Here is a 15000-nt window from a genome sequence, read left to right as displayed (position 1 = left end):
AATAGAGCCTCTGAGGGGAATTTCTAACAAATGCTAGTGAGGGACTCTGGACTCAGTCATAGGTGCCTTCCCTTGACGTCCTCCTGCTGAATGAAGTCTGCTCTGTGCCCTGGACCCAGGGGCTCAGAACCCTCACGGGTCAGACTCCGAGCCCACAGCCTGATTCTCTCTTTAAAAGTGACATATACCTAAAGCCGTGGAGCCTCTTGCAGTCTCCAGTGCAGCATGACCCAAAAAGCCCAGCCCCACGCTGTGGGGAGCTCAGAAGAAGTGGAGGAATTGGACTAGGAGGAGACTGAATAACGTCCCTTGCTCTTTTTCTGTGAGCCTCAATTGCATTGTCCATAAAATGAAGGTAACCCCCCGGTTGGAAGGTCACTCCAGTGACAGCGCCAAACAGAAGGAACGAGAATGAGTATTGATTCTGTGGCTGCTGCAGTTCTTCCCAGTGTTTGGGGTCCTCAGCCCTCTCCATACAGCCCTGCTGTCCCAGCCGGACTCACCGGGGCACAGAGGCCCTCTAGCCAGGACCAGCAGCTCACTGGACCCTTCCCGGCCAGCCGCGGTGGACCAGGCTGGCTTTGGTGCTACCACTGTGACTCTGATGTGTGTCCTTGGCCCTCACGCCCTGAACCTTCTGCTGTTTCCCCAGGAGGCTGGTTTGTGTTACAGGTTTGTAGTTTCTCTGCTGGTCTGGAAACCCAGCCACTTTTTAAAGAGACCAAGCACTCTTCCCTGGAGGAGAAGACCTCCCCCACTCCTATTCCTTTTCCACTGGAAACAGTTTCAGGCCAGATCAGCAAAGCAACAACTGTGCTCCCACTTCATCAAGTTGGACCATCTCCGCCCCATGGATTCCATCCATCACTGTGAACTAAGCCAGGCATAATTTACGCTCTGATCCCGAAACCCGGCCCCCCAACAGTCTCAGAGTGAGGTGGGTTCTGCTAGACAGAGCCGGGTGGACATCACCCACCTTCTCCCTTCCGCTGTGCCCAGCCCCCAGGGGACTTGCCCTTGGGGTCAGACTCACTGTTTCTAGAGCTTAGTCTCCAGAATTCCCAGGAATCTTTGGGATTCGTTAGGAAGGAAGGACCTTTACCTTGGCATCCCTGAGGCTTGGTCATCTTCTTCACGGCGTCCATGTCCAGGGTGTTGAGGCGGATGTCTACCGTGAAGTGGTGGTAGGGGATGAAGTCCCCGCTTCTGCAGTGGTCGCACTTGTGGGCGTTTTCCTCTAGAAAGCGGGCGCACTTCAGGTGCATGGCCTTCTTCTGGTCCTTGAGCCAGAGCTCGTAGGCCGTCTTCTGCATGATAGGCCGGGAGAACCGGATGATGTGGCACTCGATCACCTCGCCCTCCAGTTCCTGGAGCTCCTCCTCCTCACCGTGAGCTGCAGGGGACAGGAAGGGCTCGCCAGCCAGGCCGTGGGCCAGAGGCCAGCCCACTGCCCAACACGGATCAGCCAAGGGGCTCTTGGGGCCTTCCAGGCGCAACTCACCCATCTCTTCACTGGGCTTCAGAGACAAGGAGCGGTAGTGCACCTCAAATGAGGTGGCGTTCTGCTTCAGGGCCAGGCGGAGGTCCTTGCCGTTGCGGAAGCAGTAAAAGACGTTGAGCTCCACGAGGGTGGCCAGGGCCTTGATCATCATCTTCATGTTCCAGCACGGGAGGATCTCGAACAGCAGCTCCGTGGTGAAGGTCAGGCCGACGATGGCCGCGCACCTCACCAGCATCTGGTGGGAGAGGCTCATGCTGTCCAGCTGGACCAGCGAGATTTCTGCAGGCGGAAGGCCACGCAAAGGGCTCTGGTACCCGTCTTACTGCCCCTGTCCAGGGCAGACCTGTCCTGTGCTGCACGTCGGTTGCAGACACCAGCTAAGCTACTCAGAGGGGCATTTGCTTGGCGTCCGGCGCACAGCTAGCTCTTGTGCAGGAGTAGACAGGGTGCAGCTGCCGTGGTCCGAAGACACACGCGGCCAGAGTGAGCCTGATCCCAGGGCTTCCTGACCTTGCGCTAAAGCATGACAGGGATGCGCGAGGACGCAGGGTCGGGGCAGGCCACGCACCGTGCCTGCCCGCCTGCTCCTCGTTGGCCTCTCCGGTCAGTCCCACCTGAAAATGTGCTGCACCTCATTCTCTGGTGCAGTCGAATAAAGCTCTGTTCAAATCAGACCCCAGAACACGTCGGGGGAAGGAGGCTCCTCAGCACAAGTAGAAGAATCAAGCCTGCCAGGGGGCCGCGGCGGGGCTGGGCACTGCCTCCCTCCTGGTGCAGGTGGTCATCCCAGGGCGAGCGGAGGGGGAACTGGCAGGACACCAGCCCCAGGGGGAATGCCCTTGCCTTTCAGTGACGCGGGGGGCGACAGGTTTTTCAGCCGGACACCGCTGACAAGGCTGCAGACCTCTTCATTTCCCTCCTCGTTTCTGAGGGAAAACGCTTTGAAGTCCTCTGTTGGCTTAATGAAGTTCTCTGTGGGGAGGAAAAAAGGAAGGGCAGTCAGGGCTGAGGATGTGGCTCAGCTGGTAGAGCGCTCGCCTCACAAGCACAAGGCCCTGGGTTCAGTCCCCAGCACCGCAAAAAAAAAAAAAAAAGGAAGGGAAGCCGGGTTACTATCCCGGCTTTAAAAGTCTGATTTTCCAGTACACGTGGATGAGGATCCCGTGTGAGCAAGAGCGGGAAGACCTGTGTGCTGACTCACCGGATATTCTGGGGTACCTTCTTTAAAGAAAGCTGATTTATGAAAATTGAAATTTACCAAAAGATGTTTTGTCCTCCCGCCCCGGAACAGTACGTGGCCCCAATGCTGATAAACGTCTGCTTCACGGTGGCCTTAGGGTCTCTCCACGCACGCACGCGGTACCTGCCCTGCTATGCACACTCGCGCAAACACATGGGGGAGATTCAGCCCTAACGAGGGCATGTGCTGCCAGAGAGTCGAAACGTGAGGTCCAAAGTCGGCCTTGCTGGCGACTCGGTCTCCCGGCTCCCCACCTGCGTCATCTGCTTCTCCCACGGCCTGCGTAGCGCTGGGCAGACTGAAGAGGCATGATGGGCGGGGGAGAAGCAAGTGCACAGGCCCGTCCCCTCCTGCAGAGGTGACCCCTCACAAGCAGCAAGACCGCGGGCTGTGACGGAGGGCCACGGGAGTGGCAGGAAGAGCGGGCACGGCAGACCTGACCCCACTGTGTGCACACACTCTGAGGGATGTCACATAAACACCACGTGCTTCCAGCCCGCGTGGTGCTTAAGAGCTACGGGACAGATACACAGGTGACTGATCACAGCACGGGGAAGAGCGACTAAGAACAAAAGAGTGAAGACTGAGCCAGGTGCAGTGGCGCCCACTTGTAATCCCAGCAAGCCCGGAGGCTGAGGCAGGAGGATCACAGGTTTGAGGACAGCCTCAGCAACTTAGCTAGACTGTCAGCAACTTTACAAGACCCTGCCTCAAAACAAAACAAAACAAGAAATTTTTTAAAGGCTGGGGATGTGGCTCAGTGGTAAAGCACCCCTGGGTTCAATCCCCAGTGAACCCCACAAAAAAGAAAAACAGCAGCAGAAGCAGTGATGGTAGATAGGAGGCGGTGCGGGGGTGCAGCCGGGGGAGTCCAGGAGAGGGTGAGGACGGGTCAGACAGGCGGGGAGGGGAGGGGGCAGGGTGTGATCAGGGAAGCCCAGGGAGGGCACGTGGGCAGGCAGAGGGGACCCAGGGTGTGCCCGCCCTGTGCTCCTCACGCCCGCCTGTTTCCCTCCCAGGACCCGCCACCGTGGTGACCGCGTGTTCCATCACTCGATGGACATTAGCCAGGGCCTCCAGGCACAAGGCATCTAGGATTGGGAACTCGGGGTACCAAGGACTCCCGCCTCACAGGTCAGATTCTAACGATGGAGACACACGGACAGTAGATAACGGATTAACAGGAAGCTCTCAGGGTGTGACTCGGTCGTGTACAAGAAGGGAAAGTGACCGGCACTGGGTACTTCCCGCTCGGGCTCACTGCTTGGACCTGGGCTGGTCTGCTCCGCTCTGCCCACAGGCTCTCTGGAGCTCAAACACAGCGGCTCCCGCCGGCTCTCCACGCTCCACTCCGCAGTTCCGGGGAGCAGCCACACCCGCGGGCTTCGGAAAAGGTGACCTGGCTCTGCTCCTGCCATCCTGGGTCCTTATGCAGTTTGTCCACTGACCCCACAGTGTCTCTTAATGTCCCTTTTTCTTCCAAAGAGACCAGTCTTGGATCATGAATCTAGTTCAGATTTTTAATTGACGTGGAATCCACACGACATACAACTAAGCACCTTCCAATGTGCAGTTCGGCGGCACCGGGTCTCCCAGAAGTGCAGAGGAGCTTCACGGGGGTGGCACCCCATTATCTCCTTTTTTAAACTTTTATTGGTGCATTTTAATTACACAGAATGCTGGGATCGTGGTGGCTTGCTCATACATCATACCTTGATCATGCCCGGTTCCCCGCACCCCTTCCGCTTCTCCACATGTCGCTCCCCTCCCGCCAGACTCCACACGTGAGGGAACACGGGACACGTGTCCTCCTGAGCCTGGTGGGTTTCATTTAACATGCTGCTCCTGGTCCTGTCCATGTTCCCGCAAATGACATGACTGTCCTCTGTGTGGCTGCACACGCTCCCTGTGCACGTGTACCCACTCTCTCCATTGGTGACACACACTCACTGTGCACGTGTACCCGCTCTCTCCAGCAGTGACACACACTCACTGTGCACGTGTACCCACTCTCTCCACTGGTGACACTGTGCACGTGTACCCGCTCTCTCCAGCAGTGACACACACTCACTGTGCACGTGTACCCGCTCTCTCCATTGGTGACACACAATCACTGCGCACGTGTACCCGCTCTCTCCAGCAGTGACACACACTCACTGTGCACGTGTACCCGCTCTCTCCAGCAGTGACACACACTCACTGTGCACGTGTACCCCACTCTCTCCAGCAGTGACACACGCTCACTGGGCACGTGTACCCCACTCTCTCCAGCAGTGACACACACTCACTGTGCACGTGTACCCACTCTCTCCATTGGTGACACACACTCACTGTGCACGTGTACCCGCTCTCTCCAGCAGTGACACACACTCACTGTGCACGTGTACCCGCTCTCTCCAGCAGTGACACACACTCACTGTGCACGTGTACCCCACTCTCTCCAGCAGTGACACACACTCACTGTGCACGTGTACCCACTCTCTCCAGCAGTGACACACACTCACTGTGCACGTGTACCCGCTCTCTCCAGCAGTGACACACACTCACTGTGCGGGTACCCACTCTCTCCATTGGTGACACACAATCACTGTGCACGTGTACCCCATTCTCTCCAGCAGTGACACACACTCACTGTGCACGTGTACCCGCTCTCTCCAGCAGTGACACACACTCACTGTGCACGTGTACCCGCTCTATCCAGCAGTGACACACACTCATGTGCACGTGTACCCCACTCTCTCCAGCAGTGACAGACGCTCCCTGGGCACGTGTACCCGCTCTCTCCAGCAGTGACACACAATCACTGTGCACGTGTACCCGCTCTCTCCAGCAGTGACACACACTCACTGTGCACCTGTACCTGCTCTCTCCAGCAGTGACACACACTCACTGTGCACGTGTACCCGCTCTCTCCATTGGTGACACACAATCACTGTGCACGTGTACCCCATTCTCTCCAGCAGTGACACACACTCACTGTGCACGTGTACCCGCTCTCTCCAGCAGTGACACACACTCATGTGCACGTGTACCCCACTCTCTCCAGCAGTGACAGACGCTCCCTGGGCACGTGTACCCGCTCTCTCCAGCAGTGACACACAATCACTGTGCACGTGTACCCGCTCTCTCCAGCAGTGACACACACTCACTGTGCACCTGTACCTGCTCTCTCCAGCAGTGACACACACTCACTGTGCACGTGTACCCGCTCTCTCCAGCAGTGACACACACTCACTGTGCACGTGTACCCCACTCTCTCCAGCAGTGACACACGCTCACTGTGCACGTGTACCCACTCTCTCCAGCAGTGACAGACACTCACTGTGCACGTGTACCTGCTCTCTCCAGCAGTGACACACACTCACTGTGCACGTGTACCCACTCTCTCCATTGGTGACACACACTCACTCTGCACGTGTACCCGCTCTCTCCAGCAGTGACAGACACTCACTGTGCATGTGTACCCGCTCTCTCCAGCAGTGGTACACACTCACTGTGCACGTGTACCCACTCTCTCCAGCAGTGACAGACACTCACTGTGCACGTGTACGTGCTCTCTCCAGCAGTGACACACACTCACTGTGCACGTGTACCCACTCTCTCCATTGGTGACACACACTCACTCTGCACGTGTACCCCACTCTCTCCAGCAGTGACAGACACTCACTGTGCATGTGTACCCGCTCTCTCCAGCAGTGGTACACACTCACTGTGCACGTGTACCCGCTCTCTCCAGCAGTGGTACACACTCACTGTGCACGTGTACCCGCTCTCTCCATTGGTGACACTCACTGTGCACGTGTATCCGCTCTCTCCAGCAGTGACAGACACTCACTGTGCACGCGTAACCCGCTCTCTCCAGCACTGACAGACACTGAGGCTGGTTCCACAACGGGGCTGCTGTGGTTTGTGCCCTGATAAACAAGGGTGTGCAGGTGTCTCTATAGCAAGGTGACTTTGGTCCCTTCCGGTGAAGACCCGGGAGTGGCATTGCAGGATCATACGACAGTCCTGGTTTTAGTCTTTTGCGTGATCTTCAAGCAGGTTTCCGTGGCTGTAACAGTTTACAGTTTACCCCTACCGCTGAGTGCATGGGCTCCTTTTCCCTCACATCTTCAGCTGCATTTATTGTTTTGTGCCACTAAATGTGTCAGGAAGAATCTGACCCTGCTATTGCGTGGTGCACACAGTGGTTAGAGCTGTTAAATCACCACCACTTACTGTGAGTCACAAAAATAAAGACTCCCCTTCCGGAAGACCGGAGGCGAGTTTTCTCCCTCTTCTCCTGCCAGGTACAACTTGAATCCCTGGACATCAAACCCAAAACAAACACAAGAGACCCAGGCGGAGAGGAGGCCGACCGTCTGGGGACCTTGGGAACATGGGGCACAGAGCTCCCTGGTTCCTTCTGCCTCACACATACCAGACTTGGAGCTAAGACTCTGACGACTCAGAAACCCGATGGCGTGCCAACAGAAAAGCCCCAAAGTTAGAGTGAGCGTCAGTCGACTCTCCAAATCGCTTATTGACCCCGCTCTCTGGCCCGGGCCTCTCTGCGATGGAACGCCCCACGATGCCAGCTGCACATTCCGTCCCTCGTCGCCCTCTGCAGTGTGGCCGCCCTGCCAACAGCCCTCTCTGGGCGAGGCACGTCACCTCTGGAAAACACGGAGTGCCCTGAGCTCCTCGGGTCTGCCTCTGGGCCTCAGGCTTTCCAGGCTTCTTCCCTGTCTACCGCTGGTGTGCGCTGGCCTCACTCAGGGACTCCCGGGCCTCGCTAAGTCCTCGTGCGACCTGGAGTCAGAGCAAGATTTTTGCTGTCCTCAAGCCCTCTGCCCCTGCGGGAAGCAGCCGTGGAGCAGCCCCATCCTTGGCACCTTCTCCACATCAGGATTGGTCAGGGGAGGCAGAGTAGGTGCCGCGCGTGGAGGCGCACACCCCTCATCCCAGAACTCAGGACCTGGGGCAGGAGGACAGTGAGCTGAGGGCCAGCCTGGGCAACGTAGGGAGACCCTGTCTCGAAACAAAGAGCAAAAGGACTGGGGGTGCGGCTCGGCGGTAGGGCACCCCTGGGTTCAAACTCTAGCACTGGAAGCAAGAGAGGAGAGTCTCCCCGAGACTTACTGAACAGGTTGTTCCAGGTCACCTTGGTCTTTTCCTCAGACTCCATTTGCTGGAAAAGGAGTACCCTGTGGTGGTCCAGGTTCTTCAGCAGCTCTTCACAGTAGAACGGGATCCCGCAGCTGGCCTCCACCAGGTACCTGCAGTGAAGACAGCGGCAGGCCCGCTCAAGAGCGCCTGCCAGGGAGGCCGGCGGTCTCCCTGTCACTTGACACCCATCCCGTCCCATTCTCTGTGTGTTCCTTTGTTCTCAAGTTTTAGGGATCGCTTTCGTCTTGTTTCCTTTTAAAATTACATAAAACATTTGTATCTTCCCAAAGTTAAAACGATGTAGCAGGGAACATCCTCAGTCTTGCTTCCCTGCCTTAGATACAGATAAGAGCTGGGTGCGTTTATCTGTCCGATATTTCTTCCAAAAAATACGAACAAAAGTGTGCATGTGTATGCGCGTGCACACACACACACACACACACACACACACACCCTATTCATTCTGCCTTTTCTGGGTGAGGGATAGTTACGTGCGCCCCACACGTGGGTACAGCACCTAACGGTGCCTCCTGTCGTTCCCCTGATCAGGACTCTCACTCCCTTTTCTACTGCACCGTGCTCCACGGGATGCGTGCCTCCTGGTTTACTGAGCTTAGCTCCCCTTCGAGATGGACATTTGGATTGCTTCCAGCCTTGTGTCAATACACACAGAGTTTGATAAAAACTTTGTACATAAGTCTCTTCATATTTGTGTCAAGGCGTTTGAGACCGTGTCCTAGAACTGGGATCGCTAGATCAAAAGGCAAATGCCGTATAAACATGTGGGGGAGGAGGAGAGAGAGAATCACATTCGTGACTGGAGTTGTTTTATTTGGGGCACTGGGGACTGACCCCAGGGGTGTTCTGCACTGAGCCGCATCCCCAGCCCTTTTTACTTTTTATATTGGGATGGGATTGGAGGTATTTTAAGTGACCCCTTGTTCTAGTCATCTTCCTTCCAGAAGCAAGGCCACCTCATTAGAAAGAACAAACTCAGAGAACAGGGGGATTGTACGCAGCCAGCCCAGGAGAGGTGCTGTCATGTGGGTGTGACTGACACAGCACCTGCCCGCAATCCCAGCTACTTGATAGAGAGAGCAGCTTAGGGAGACCGGCCGTCTCACAACAAAAGAGAAAGGGCTTGGGATGCGACTCAGAGGTAGAGTGCTTGACTGGTGTGCTTGAGGCCCTGAGTTGCACCCTGAGGGAGAACTAGTGCACGTTGTTAGGGGTCTGCCCTCAAGACCCCAGGGGAGACAACCCTGAGAGGCTCAGACCGCGCTCCGAGAGTCAGGCCTGAACAGCTCCGCCCACCGAGCACCGACACCAGCACACGCCTGCCGGCCAGTGAGACACGGTAGGGCCGCAGGCTGTGGTCAGGCTCTCCAGCTTGCCTTTCCCGTCACGTGACTGTTACTTAAAGTGGGCAGACCCGTGCCCAGCTTGACATGCCGGCTGAGCAGAGTGTGGGAAGGGGAGCAGGGAGCCCGTGGGGAAGGGCGAGCAGCACCGACCCACCAGCACGGCTTGCCGCCCCTCTAAAGGCCGGGCCAGAAGAACACTGGCACTGCAGGGCACATCCTGGAGCAGCCGATGACGTCAGCACCGGGGCTGCAGGAAGCGCGACTCACGTGTCCAGCTCTTTGGGGATGCTGCGCACGTTGAGGTCAAGGCAGACCTTGTTGCGGATGTCGCTGGGCTGCATGGGCCCCAGGGTGATGTAGGTGGTGTTCCTGTTCTTCATGATGGCACTGGCCGCTGCACAGGGAAGACCCACAAAGGGCGACAGGGACATGATGATGAAGATGGGAACCGTGCGGACCAGCTTCTCTATGAAGGTCCAGGAGGCCACATCCACAAACTGGGCCTCGTCAATGATGAAGATGATCCTCTCCTCTCTCACTGTCTGGACAAGGCCACGGAACAGAAAGGGAGAGGCTTCAGGACTCAGGGCTTGCGCTTTGCTGGCAGGCGTGTGTGTCCATGGGATTGGGTGGTTCATTTGCAATTTTCTTTTCATTAACTTTGCATTAATTTGAATTTCAATAACTGAGAATTCATGTTAGTTTGGACATGGACTCTGACTTGGGCAAAGCTTTGTATAATGATAATGGAAAGGAAGGAAGGCAGGCAGGCAGGCAGGCTGGAAAGGCGAGTCCCAGGGGTGAGGTTTAGGGATTATGTAAATTCTGAATTGCCGCTTAGCTCAAGGTTGGAAGCTGGAATAGAGTGCAGCACTTTTGGATCAAGCTTTTGCCCACTTCCAAATGCTTCCTGGAGCCAGAGCTCCTTGGGCCGGTGGCCAGTGGTCGTTTGCCCAGTTTCCTCCTGCCGTGACTGACTCTTACCTGTTCCAAGATCTTCATAAACAGAGCTTCCAATTGCTTCTGCTTCCTCAACGAGCTCATTCTGGAAATCTCCCGAGAAATAGGGAACTGTAGGGAGAAGAAAGAGCACACTCAGTATGGGAAAGCAGCAAAGGAGCTACCAGCCTCGGGGCTCTGGGCAAGTCACTGAGCTGTCCCGGCCTGGACACCGTCACATGTTGGTTCGTTCTTAATGTCCTTTTCAGCTCTGATTGTCTGTCCTTGAATGTGATAGGTCCAGGAGAGAACAGGACATGTTCTGTCTTTGCTTTGGCAGTCAGTTGTGGGAGAAGAGACCTTGTGCCTCAGCCTTGCTGGAATCGTACAGCCACAGTGGAAAGGTAAGAAAAGCATGAGCCAGCAGGTGGCCTTTAGCCAGGCATGGTGGAGCACACCTGTGGTCCCAGCCACCGGGAAGCTGAGGCAGGGGCATCAGAAGTTCAAGGCCAACCTGGGCAACTTAGTGAGGCCTGCTGTCCAAATAAAATGTAAAATTTTTAAAGGGGCTGGTGAGGTAGCTCTTGGTAGAGCACCGCTGGGTTCAAGTTCTCGTACCACACACAAACAAAACAACAAAACAAACAGGCCATCTGGATTTTCTCGTGTGGTGTTTCCAGACACCTCCAGTACGTCCTGAGAATGTGGAGGTAGGGGCTGGGATGTCACTCAGGGGCAGAGCTGTGCGTAGTGTGTGCAATGCCCTGGGTTCGACCCTTAGGACCCTAGTGCTGTTGAGAGAGAGAGAGAGAGAGAGAGAGAGAATGTGGGTGGATTTTCAGGGAGGATTGGGAGCCGCTTCCTCACCAGCTGGGTGCGCTAGTGAGAGGATACTAAGGCCAAGGAGATGTCAGTCACGCCTGGGGCCACGCCCTCCAGAAGCCGAGCACTAGCGTGGTACCTGGACGTGGAAGATGTCATTAAGAAGACAGTGGAACTTCTCATCCAGCAGCATCTTGACTCTGTTGTGAAGGTTGCTCTGTCGCTCTTTGTAGTGTTTGCAAGTGTCCAGACCTAGCACGTTGGCCATGAGTATCTGGATGGTGTAAAAATTCTGATGGAAGCTGATCTTGGTCAACGCAATAGCAATGGTCCTGTTCACGAGAGACCGAGAATCACGAGGGAGTTTTGCACATGTTTTTCAGAAATAAAGGTCGAAGGGGAGTGCTGACTCCTCCTGTTGAGCTACCAGGACGGACCTGCCCAGCCACCTGGCAGCTGCTGCTTCCCGCTAGGGACATTCCTGTTCCACTGTGAGCCCAGCCCCATCACCTGACCCAGCTCCCCAGGCCTCTCCAGTCCTGCCGCCACTGCCCTGCGCCCCGGCCACGCTGCACGGTGGCAAGCCACTCCTGCCCTTGCTGCGTGGCTCTGAAGGCATCGCGCCCACAGGAGCCTGAGGGAGCTGGCAGGTGCCAACCTGGGCTGAAGATGCAGGTCCGTGGTGGAGCGCTTGCCCTGCACAGGTGAGGCCCTGGGCATGAGCCCCGGTCCTGGGGTACGGAGGCAAACCTTGCTGTATCGCTCTCCTGCTTAGTGTTCCCGTGGCTCCCGTTGCCTAAAGGCCGGCGTCCACCCTCTTTTCTGTGACAGGCAAGACTTCCCAAGGCCTCATCTGCCTAGCCACCTTCCTTCCACCACCAGCAAGCATGCGCATTCCTTGCCCACCTTTGCCGAGGTCATCTGCGCGTCCTGAAGGGCCCCTCTGGCTGTTCATGGGTCAGTCCTCTCAGGCTGCCCCTGGAGGCCCTCCTTGCTGCCCCAAGGCTGGATCGCATCCCCCTCCCTGTGGGGCTCTCTTCACTGGAGGGCAGACGTCAGGGTGGTTCAGGATCATCACCCACCTCCCCCAAGTCCGTGTGTTGAAGTCATGGGCCCTGGAACCTCAGAACTGAGGCTCTTTTGAGAATAGGGTGGTTGGAGAGGATGAGTTAAGATGAGACCTTACTAAAGACAGCTGGGCCCTCAAACCGCCAACACTGGTGGCCTTATGAAAAGGGGAAATTAGGACACAGAATACACAGGGAGATAGCCATGCGAAGACAAAGCCAGAGGTCCGGGTGACACTTCTACAGGACAAATAGCACCAAACGGGGCCAGAAAACCCCCAGAAGCAAGCGAAAGACTCTTCCTCCTGGTCCTGGGAGGGAGCCGACGCTGCTGGCACCGGGATCCCAACCTGGGCCTCCAGAACTGTGAGACCACCTTCCTGTGGTCAGGCCACCCCGTCTGTGGTGCTGTCAGGGGCCCTGGTAACCAGCACAGCCCTGGATGGGCCCCGGCCCCTGTGGGCCTTCCCAGGTGCCCGCAGGAAGGAACGCCCTCCCTTGGCTGTGAGTCGGCCCTCGGCAGTGCTGCGGGTGTTTGGAAAGGGCCCTTTTCAGGTCCCAACACTGAGGAGTGATGGAGATACAGCTAAGGGGTCAGCAAGCAGTTTCCCTTCCACCCTTTAGATGGGGAAGCCGTGTGAGACGCCAGAGTCATCCCTGTGATCGTCACTACTGTCACTTCCACATGGGGCCAGGCAGACTGTCCCAGAAAGGGACCCACCACACTCCACGCATGAAGATAGAGGAACAGTGTCAGGTGATTGCATTAGCTCCGCCTTCCAGAGCATGTCCCCAGGCCGGTCATTGTCCATCCCCACTCGCAGGGTGACAAACTTACGTGTCTATTCTGCAGGCGAATCGAGCCCCGATCACACGTCTGTGCTAGTGGTTCCCAGCCGGTGGGCATGTTGGGATTATGGGGGAACTTTAAAACGCCCAAGCCCCACCAGGCTTTAAATCAGGATTTCCAACAATCAGACCAGTTCTCTTTTTCTTCGTTCAAAATATTTATCAGGGCTAGGGATGTGGCTCAGGGGTAGAGTGCTTGCCTAGCAGGCATGAAGCCCTGGGTTAATTCCCAGCACCACCAAAACCACAAGAATTAATCTAACCAAAATATTCATCACCATTTATTTAGCACAAAGGTCATATCACCCAACAATTATAGAAACACAAAATAAATGGAACTGCTTTAAGGATGCAGGATCTCTGAATCGACTCAGAGAGATAATTCCCAGGCACTCACCTGTGGTTCTCACCTTGAGCCAGGTACTCAATTTCCATAAGTATCTGGCTTTTCCCATATCCAAATAATCCTTCGTACATTAGGATTCGGCTGCAGTTCGACATCAAAAATTCCTTCATGGTACGCATGAAGTATCTGATCTCCTTATCACGCCCTGTTATTTTCATTTTTATTTTTAAAAGAGGAACAAAATCAGCAACACAAAACAGTCTAGAGAGATAAAAAAGAACAGAGGGACACCCCTTCCAAGAATATCCTAGGAATTGGCAAGGCATGGTTCAGACTTTAAGAGTCCCTGCACACTTTGTAAAATCTTTTTTGAGAATTTTCCAGTTAAGAAGGTGGTTTTGCAGTTGTATTTGAATACTTTGAATACCACAGTTGTAAAAGAAAGTCGGTTTTGTTTTTGGGGTTTTTTTTTTTTTTTTTTTAGTGTTTTTCCTGTCCTGCACATGGAACCCAGGGCCTCTCGCATGCTAGGCAAGCGCTTAGGAACTGAGCCACACACCAGCCCCCCAGGAAAAGTATTCTTGTATGCTCTTTATAATTTGCTCAGATTAAATGGAATTAAACCAAGTCTGTTTAACACTAAAGCTTGTTTCCTTTTTTTTTTTTTTTTTAATAGCACCGTAAACTATAGATTTAAAATTAGGGCTCTAATACTGAACGACTATAGAGAAAACATTTTTATTTCCAATTCCATGATGAAGGAAACCTGTCCTCATAAATGCAAATTATATTGTCTCAGGCTGCTAGAAGCATTATCAGGGACAAGAAAGTTCAATTTACCTCCAGAAATCATGTATACATTTTTATTATCATAAGGACTAAAGTAGATTGTCTTTTTTTCCTGATTATAAAACTAACACATGCTCACTTTGGAAAATATGGAAAAAGTCAGGAGAAGAAAAAAAAAAAAAGAACGAAATAAAAATCATCTTGGGTTCCAATCCTGTCACTGTTATTTTTCTTGTGTTTTAAAATACATGTAACAGAAATCCTGGTTGAAGTCAGAAGCTCAGCTCACAGCCTCTAAAACTTGGGTGGGTACCATGAGCAAGAAGGACCATGATTTCAAAACATGGAGCATTTCTATCAAAAGACTGAGGGATAAGACAGGTGTCGTGGTGCACGACTGTAATCCCAGCAGCTCGGGAGGCTGAGGCAGGAGGACGGCCAATTAATGAGGCCCTAAGCAACTTGGTGAGACCCTATCTCAAAATAAGAAATTAAAAGGACTGGGAATGTGACTTAGTGGTTAAGTCCCCTTGGGTTCAATCCCTAGCACCAAAGCAAACCAAATCAAACAGAAAAAAAAAAGACCTGTGGACTCAGAGCCCACTACCACTTTTTCATGGGACAGCAGATTGTGGAGGACTCATCTGTAAAGATGTCTTTGTGGAAAACCAGGACCATTTATCCCCGTGTAGACATTTTAGGAAAAGCGACTCTGTACTGTGCTTGGTAACCTAAATGTCTGGGTATGTTTAGCAAGAACTACTCACACATGTATGGTTGTGTGTGTGTGTGTGTGTGTGTGTGTGTGTGTGTGTGGTGCTGGGAAGGAACCCAGGAGTGCTCTGCCACTCAGCTCATCCCCAGCCCTTTTTGTGTTTTATTATTTTGAGACAGAGTCTTGATAAGTTGCTTAGGACCTCACTAAGTTGTCA

The 15000-nt window shown here is 54.3% G+C and overlaps 1 protein-coding gene across 1 annotated transcript in view; it reads right to left on the bottom strand.

Annotated features, from left to right (window-relative positions):
- The window catches only part of Adcy10 (adenylate cyclase 10), a 60617-nt gene that overhangs the window by 26839 nt on the left and 18778 nt on the right, over positions 1 to 15000 (bottom strand). The window contains exons 14-21 of the mRNA XM_047519805.1: positions 13331 to 13484; positions 11157 to 11349; positions 10241 to 10327; positions 9524 to 9798; positions 7866 to 8002; positions 2345 to 2473; positions 1502 to 1780; positions 1103 to 1393 (exon numbers count right to left, since the gene is read on the bottom strand). Coding sequence (XP_047375761.1) covers positions 1103 to 1393; positions 1502 to 1780; positions 2345 to 2473; positions 7866 to 8002; positions 9524 to 9798; positions 10241 to 10327; positions 11157 to 11349; positions 13331 to 13484 — 1545 coding nt within the window. The remainder of the gene's footprint in view (positions 1 to 1102; positions 1394 to 1501; positions 1781 to 2344; positions 2474 to 7865; positions 8003 to 9523; positions 9799 to 10240; positions 10328 to 11156; positions 11350 to 13330; positions 13485 to 15000) is intronic.

The sequence above is a fragment of the Sciurus carolinensis genome, chromosome 12 (genome assembly GCF_902686445.1).
Source record: "Sciurus carolinensis chromosome 12, mSciCar1.2, whole genome shotgun sequence".
In the NCBI taxonomy this organism is placed as follows: domain Eukaryota; kingdom Metazoa; phylum Chordata; class Mammalia; order Rodentia; family Sciuridae; genus Sciurus; species Sciurus carolinensis.
The sequence above is the reverse complement of the archived record's forward strand: the minus strand, read 5'-3'. Positions and strand labels throughout refer to the sequence as shown.